General features: G+C 26.6%; 1 protein-coding gene across 1 annotated transcript in view; it reads right to left on the reverse strand.

Annotated features, from left to right (window-relative positions):
• Positions 1–481: 481 nt before the first annotated feature.
• LOC117174808 (kelch-like protein diablo) overlaps positions 482–8,797 on the reverse strand; it is a 29,856-nt gene continuing 21,540 nt past the window's right edge. Inside the window, exon 6 of the mRNA XM_033364186.1 lies at positions 482–2,382. Coding sequence (XP_033220077.1) covers positions 2,191–2,382 — 192 coding nt within the window. The 3' untranslated portion in view covers positions 482–2,190. The remainder of the gene's footprint in view (positions 2,383–8,797) is intronic.

Below are 8,797 nucleotides of genomic sequence, written 5' to 3' on the forward strand. Positions count from 1 at the left end.
GAAAACCCTGGAATCTTTCAAAACTTTTGCAATCTTTCGAAAATCTTTGAAACTTTAAAAATTCCTGGGCATTTTTTTTTTAATATCCTAAAATCCTTTAAAATTCCTTCAAAATATTGAAATTTATTTACAAATTTTTGGAATCTTTGAAAATACCACAAAAAATACTTCAAAAGAATCCAAGAAATTTTAGAAATACGTGAATTTAATACTATCTAACCTATGGGTTAATTTACTGAAAGTGACTAAAATAATTTTTGCATGTAAGAAAGTGTCCGTAGTGACTTGATTTAAAAAAAGTGACTGAAAAGTCATTTGAGAAAAAAAGTGACTAAAAGTAACTGTGTAGAAGTCCTGATTATTGTTGATAGCCACTTAAACTAATTCTTACAAAAGTTGCCTGATTTTTGCTTTTTTTCAACATTCCTGACCAAAAAAAAGGGCTAGATTTAACAAATGACTTCAATGATTTAACAATATATTTTTTCCTCAACATTTTCACAATTTCAATATATACATACAAAATCAATGGTACATTTACAATTCGATTTCATAAATATAAAACTTAAGAATTATAACATGAGCACTGCACGTGTGAAAATAGAAAGAGCTTCGCGAGTTTCTCAGTTCACGTGTATTTAACGACTTACAATGCGCAAATAAATTGGAGGGCAAATGTCTACAAGATTTGAGAGAAAAAATATTTGGCAATGTTGGGGTAAATCGATAGATATATTGCAAATTAAATGCAATTAGTTAATATCATATTGACAGACCAAAATGTTCCTTAATTGACTTCAAATTGTTTTCTTTACAATTCATCTAAACGAGAACAATTTTGGAAGTTGACTTTGGCTTATCAATTAAATTACCTGATAAATTAGTTCATTTTTGTAAAATAAATATTAAGATTAAGAAAAATATATAACCCTTATTCGATGATTGATAAAATATATTTATAAAAATAGGATTTATAACGACTTTCAGAGATCCTGCATCGAAAATTTGTTCTAAAGTGCATGACAATGATTGAAACTGATTTTAAATCGTAGACAATTTCATTATTTCCACAGCTGTTATATTATTATAACAAGCATCGTATGGTACAAAAACAAATACAACTCTTACGAATTTAATCTTTTAAAGCTTAACAAAAGATTTCACTTTACAGAGAAAATTACTTTTACTTCCAACAATGTCATAACATACCATATTCTTATTTTCCAGTCATATTTTTTGTTATCTAATAACATTGTTTTCTTCTTTAATTACAAACTCGAATTATTACAAGTTATTTATATAATATCTTCTCAGGTATTGACCTAAGTTCTCCTAAACTGAGGGATAGATTTAATTAATGAAATTATTTAGAAATGCAGACGAGAAAAATAGTACTTGAAAGTCTGCAATTAAAGAATCGTATTTTAATGTTCCAAGTAAAGATTTTTTTCTTTCTTTAACGAGTCTGAATTTTCTCCGCACTATTTTTAAGTGCAAATCGCCCCCACATAGAAATTAAACTAGAAGCAATACATTGAATATCGCAAACAAAAAATTTGATCCAAGCACGATCAAGATTTCGTTCCTAGACGAAAAATATCTTCGTGATTAATAAATTATATACTTAATCAGTAAAGTTAGTTCGTTCTCCGACGAATGGAAGCTGTACACATTACTTGACTAATTTTTAGCTGCCAAGCCTCTCAGAAATCCTTGCCTTTCATTCATAATATCAAAAATGGAAATCAAACTTCAAATAAAGTGGAAGTTCGTCTTGTTCCCTAATGTTTCAATCTTCAAAATATAAGCAGAAATATAGATATTAAAAGGAAGCACACATTTGATTAAAAAGACAAAATTAGGAGCGCTGAATCAGATAGTTCTGTGTAAAATAGAGATAACAAAGGCTCTAAAATACAACAACAAAATAATAATAATAATAATAATAATAATAATAATAAGGCAGGAGTAGCTGGCTTTTTGCATTAATCGTGTCATGATTTGAGAAAGGCAAATTCCATAAAAAAATGCTTTCGATAATTATATTATGCTCATCGAGCGGCGGTATCGCTTTCTAGTGCTTGCAGTGACTATTGCAGCTGACGCGGGTGCAGAAGGTGTGACGGGTGTCACCGGAGTCACTGGAGTTACTGGAGATTCAGTCGAGGTGACTGAAGAGGGGGGCCTGAGCTACCAAATGTAGTTTTCAGTTTGCGGTGCTCTCATCACTCCCACGCCACCACCGAGTCTTCTGTAATTCATACAGCCACACAATCGCCACTGGTTTTGCTCTGGGTCATAAACCTCGATTGTTTTCAAGTAGGCGGTCCCATCGAAACCTCCGACTGCGTAGAGTTGACCATTCACAACCGCCAAGCCGACCTGGAAAAATCAAAATTACATACTTCACAGCCGAAAATCACAATTGTAGGTTTTTTTCCAGGTATCTCAAATTTTCACCAGGTATAATTTTTCATAGTGCGGAGCTATTAAAATAATTCACATTTTTTTGAACAATCAACTTGGCTAACCTCGATTAAGTTCAAAATTTAATTTACTTAATAAATGTTTCCAAAAATATAGAAAAAATTGAGTAAAATAGCATTTAGTTTAACAAAATTTGTTCTACAAAACCAGGCAGTACCATAGAAAAATTGCATAAAAATTACAAAATAAATATAAAAAACACATTAAAATCATTTTTTCTTCATAGTGTAGAGTCAAGTAGTAAATCAGACTTATTTGCTTATGTATTATTTTGTTTAATATAGTAAAAAGCGGCAAAATTGACATAATTCAAATCTTTAAAAATTACATGGATATTCAGGAATTATACAGAATAATAAAAAATAAATAGCGAATACACAAATGAATGAAAAAAATGCCGAAAATATATATTATTTTCGAATTATAAAATTTACAAAATTTCGAATAACGACAAGATTTTTAATTAACAAAAAATAAAATCCCAAATTTAAAAATATCCAAAACTAAAATTCACCGACTTCAAGACAGACTTTTAAAATAAACGAATTATTAATTTCGCGACAAATGTTTTAATTCCCGAAATTTATAATTGTGTAACATAGTTAATTGATTATTAATTTATGAGTAATTAATAGAATTATAAATAAGGCAAAAAATTTAATGAATCATTAATTAATAATTTATTAATTATTTTCGGAAATTTAAGATTTCGTCGAACTTAAATTACAAAATAGAAATATTTATGAGAATTTCAAACACTTATCAATTTAGCGACGAAGAGCTAATTTTTTTCTATATTGCCGCTTTACAATATAATGCTACTATATAATAAATATAATTATTATATCTATATATGACAAACAAGGAATATGATAAATCCTTAAATACTTTTTTCTATTACAATGAAATAACCAACTCTTAAATGTGATATTTTTTAATCAATTATACTTTGTAAAGAAGCTAAAATATTTTAACAATTGTATGTCACTTTTGTAGAAAGACCATTAAAGAATATTTTTTTATCTTTGGCAACACTTAAATTAATGAAAAATTATTTTTAGAAGTATTATAATAAATCAATGTTGAAATTAAATTCTGAGAGTTGAGAACAAGAAAATAAGTATTATTATCTTGTTTTCAAATTTATGGAAATATAATTTTCGTAAGATTTTTGAGTAATGTAGAAACTTTTTAAATATTTCAAGGGTATTAGAGAAGAATCTAGAAAATTTTACAGAACTTGTTTTATTATATAGGATTTTACAAAATATTATGAAAAATTCCAGTCTCCAAATTAAAAAAAAATTATTTATTCTCTTGAAAACATTCAAAATTATTTTCAGTTCTACTAAATATTTCTTGAATTTACCCGCTTTTTGTTCGTTTTTAATTTGCAATCTTACCAAATTAAAACATTTTACTTGAAAATCTTCTAAACTATTTTTAGAATTTTTAGAAATTTTAGAAAATCGTTTGTTATGTTTAAAAACCTTTTTCAATTTTCTCTTATACTTATTTTTTCAAAATAAACAATTATTTAAAACTTTTACACAAATATAAGGAAAATTCTCCTTTTTTAATTTTGTCAGACCTTCTAAGCCTTCTAATTTCTAAAAATTATTCAAATTTTTTCTGCATTTTTTATTTATTATGCAAGATTTTAAAAATTGCCCTAAATTTCGTGAAAATTTAGAAAAAAAACTTTGCAAGTTTTATTTATTTTTTAATCGTTTCAAAACTTTTGAATATCTCTCAAACTTACTCAATTTTTTCCATAATTATGTAATATGACAAAATTACAAAATTTTGCTTGAAAATCGTTCAAATCCTTCTTAAAAATTTAAAAATCCCCCATGAATTTCAAGAACTTTTTTCGCATCCTGACAAAATTCAGTTTATCTAAAAAATGTGTAAAAATTAAAAATTAAAAAAAAATGGTCTCAACGTCTTCCATATTCTTTTAACCCACATTTTAAAATATTTAAAACTTAAAATTATTCTTTTAAAATAAAACCGAAACCATTTCTCCTCAGATCTTTCATAATTATTAAAAAGCTTCTCAATCTTTTATTCGGGGTCTTCGGGTATTTTCATACCGGAGCGATAATTAATGGAAATCATTCGATAGAAAAAAAGAAAAACACTTTTAGAAAAATCCACTGTGTCATTTTCACAATAATTATATAAATAAACCATTTTCTTGACACATTTTAAATAGTTTTTAACGGCTCTATACATAACAAAAGACACATAACAGGCAAAACAACTAGAACAAAGTTACTACTAGCGCCGCCGCATGACCGTTTTCAACACATGGGCCATTTTCAACTCGCGGTGACAGGAGGCAGGTTCAAAGCCCTGTCGCAGAGGCGCTACATTCGCCATACACACAAAATTCTCACATTGGTTATAAATCATTCAAAATATTTATTAAATATATTTTTAATGGTGTAGAAAGCAGTAAAAGCATTTTTTTAAGCACATAACATCAATTTTGTAGAAACTGAATGTTCAATTCAACCAAATATTCTCGAAAAATTGAGAAATATGTTTTGTTAAAATAGCACTGACGTTATCATAACCCTTCATCTCTCGCATACATTTCAAAAAAAGGGCTGTCGATTTCTCCTGTAAATTTATTAATTTTAATTTGATCACGATTATGAATAACGGAGATAATAAAAACATATTCATTAACTATATTTGTTGGCAGTGTGGACATAACAAGTAAGGATGTACATTTGATAAAATTCGCAATATTAGTTATCTAAAAATTAAATACTACATTTGAAGGAAATTTTATAGATATTATAAAAGTTGAAAAATAATGCTATTTTATGGATACCAAAACAAGTAAAACTAATGAATTTAAGGAAGAAATCGTCAGACTGTTTGTAAAACGTATATGAGAGATATAGTTACAGTAACGTCAGTAATATTTTCGATAATTTTTTTTTAAATTTTGTCACAAGATTAAAAAAAATTAAAATATATATTCAGAAGATTTGATAATTCAAAACTTGAAAAATGCACCATTTGCTCTCCGTAACATGAAAAAACATTGGTTTATCACATTTGTGACAGTTTAAATAAAAATAAAGAGGTTGCGTGCAGCCTAGCTGGAGTCATCACCCTAGTAGGACGGAACATTCCAGGAATGTTCCTGGAACGTTCCCTGAGTGTTTAATATTTCCGCCACTTGGGATCATTCAAAGAATAAATTATCGTTATTGTTATTATTATAGTATAATCAATGAATACACAAAACAGGAAAAATTTGGAAGTCCTTAACAGCTCCGATTTTGATAAATTAAAAAAAATCTTATTATTTAAAATCAGAAGCCTTTTGGAGGGGGCAAACAATTATTTATATTGTTTCAACAATATTTTTGATATTTATTTAAAAAATTAAGTTTTGTCCCCATTTTTTTCTGAAAATCTCTTTATATAATAGTAATTTCAGAATAAAAAAAAAGTTGTTAAAATAAATTGTATATCAATAATTATATATTTACATCGTAAAAATTTGCTGTATGGGTCAAGAAATATGTACGTGTTTGACACACTTTTGCGTTATATTTGGTTAAAAATTCATCTTTTAGGGTATAAAATTAATCATTTTGGTCGAAAATTCCACTATTGGGTTAAAAGTTGAAGTACTTCGTTAAAAATGTATTATTTGGTGCATGGCTTTAGTTGAAAATTGATATCTTTGGTGACAATTTTAATTTTTGTTTAAGTCTTTGACTTTTGTTTGATTCTTTATTTTTTAAATAAAAATTAAGCTATTTCAGGTGAAGATTCATCACTTTAGTTAAAAATTCATCTATTTGCTTACTTTAACTATTTTTTTAAACATTCGTTTTTTTTGTACAAAATTAATTTTTTTTAATTGAAAATTATAGTGTTTCATTTTTTGGTAAAATTTATTTTTCTCAAAAGAAAATTCAACTATTTGGCCATAAATTTATCTTTTATAGTTAAAAATCCAATAGACTATTTAAAAATCTAGATTTTTTTCTAAATTCACCTTTTTCTCCAAAAAATTAATCTTCTCGGTTGAAAATTCATGTCTTCGGATAAAAACTAAAATATTCAGTACAATCTATTCTGTTTTGAAAATAAGAAAGTTTTGTAAAAATTAATTTTAATTTTTTTTTTTTATTTAAAAAAATTGTTATTCACAATTACATTTTCCATGTGTTTTTGGACTTCCCATTCCGAATACTTTTGAATCCCCTATAATATTTTTTCGCAAGGTTTATATTTATTGCTAAAGCTCTGAAATAATTAATTATAAATAACTTTGATCTCTTCGAGATATTATCATAAAAAGATACCATGGAAAAGTAATTTTGGAAATCGATAGTTTCAGAGTTGTTTGTGGATATTTAGGGAAAAGAAGGTAATAAGTTGTTAGAGACAGTAAAAATAGATAAAATGTCCACGTAGCGTGATAATGAAAAAGGTAATGTATTCGTTTAACTCGCATAATAAACAAGCGTGGTATTGTCATTATCCACTGCGATTAAGAATATTAACATAATGAAATTTTATATTTTTTGTATATAAAGTAAAGCACTAAATTATTTACATTTAATAAAATATTTCAAAAAAACTGATAAATAAGTCTTCATAAAATTTTATTCACTTAAATTTCATTATATTTTCAGTAATGTCTGATATAGAATATTAAATTTCTCAACATTACTTGTTTAAATACTGAATAAATAAATAAAGACATTTCTAATTCTGTTATGTATATTAATTTTATGTCACTGCACTTTTATATAGAAAAAACTGATAAGTAATTATTCGAAAATATTTTACTGTATTTTGATATAATTTTTAGCTATTTATGATTGCAATATGAATAAAAAATATAAATATCTGTTTTTAAAAAAAAGTTTTTGATGAATATCGTATACAAAATTTTGTTTACACTTAAATATCATTACAATAGTTTAAACAATATGAATACTTGTTTGCCCCCTCCAAAAGGTTTCTGGTTTTAAACAATATAAAAGAACAAAATTTAAAAATATATATCAAAATCGGAGCTTTTCTTGAGGACTTCCAACTAAAATGCTTCGTTGACGCTATACTATTATCAATGAATATCCGATAAACCGTAAGTGATAGGCCAAAATTAATGTCAGTTTATGATATAGATACCATATTACAATGTAGTATATACGGTACTCAAAACTCAGAAATGATATCTATTTTTACCTATCCCTTATGGTTTACGAGATAATTGTTATTAAAAATAGTGGACATTTTACACGCTCCGGGAACGTACCTGGAACGTTCCGCGCTATTAGGACATTGGCACAAAGTTTGTGTTGTGGCAAATATAGCACCTCAGCGACAAGGCTTTGAACTATATACCTAAAATTTTCTCGCGGTGAAATACTCATCAGCTTGGGGGCCTGACTATAACATTTTATGTTTAAAAACGTTTGTCTTTAGTTCACTGACTATGTAAAGAATATGTTCAATGAGATTATTAAGGTTCCTGAGCTTCGAAGTGAAGAAAAACTGGTTTTTATCTCTAAAATTGAAGAAATATCATTTTTACTGATTGAAAATCTCATTTTTCCGAAAACAAAGCAAAGTAGGAATAGCAATTTCTAGTGGAAATTGTTCTTCGTCTAAAAATCTATAACAATTTAGCCTTACCAGATGTTTATCTTGTGTAATTTAACCACAAATTTCAAAAGAGATAGACAGAATCAATAAAATTCAAATAAAATAGAATTTAGTTTAAAGAACTTTATCATATTATTTGTAAAAACGTCAGTCTTTAGTACACTGACTATTTGAAGAACATGTTTCATAAGATTATTCAGGGTCCTGAACTTCAATGTAAAGAAAAGTAGGTTTTTATCTCTAAACTTGAAGAAATATCATTTTTAAGGATTTATAATCTCATTTTCCTCGAAATCGAAGCAAAACATGAATAGCGATTCATAGTTCAAAATTGTCCTCCTTCTTGAAATCTGAGAACATGTCGCCTTACCATATGTTTATCTTATGTATTTTAATCAACAATTTCAAACCAAACAATAAATATCTGTTAAAAATAAATTTATTTGATGTTTTTGTTTCAAAATTGGCCTTGCTAATCTCATAGGACATGTTTTTTACACATTCAATGATCTGAAAACAGATGTTTTTAAAAATAATATGTTAAAGTTCTTTAAAATAACTGCTATTTTAGTTGATTATTATTGATTTTGTGTATCTATTATAGAATTTTTTTAATTATACAAGATAAACATCTGGTGAGGGTACATTTTTATAGATT

Source organism: Belonocnema kinseyi, chromosome 6, assembly GCF_010883055.1.
Source record: "Belonocnema kinseyi isolate 2016_QV_RU_SX_M_011 chromosome 6, B_treatae_v1, whole genome shotgun sequence".
In the NCBI taxonomy this organism is placed as follows: Eukaryota; Metazoa; Arthropoda; class Insecta; order Hymenoptera; family Cynipidae; genus Belonocnema; species Belonocnema kinseyi.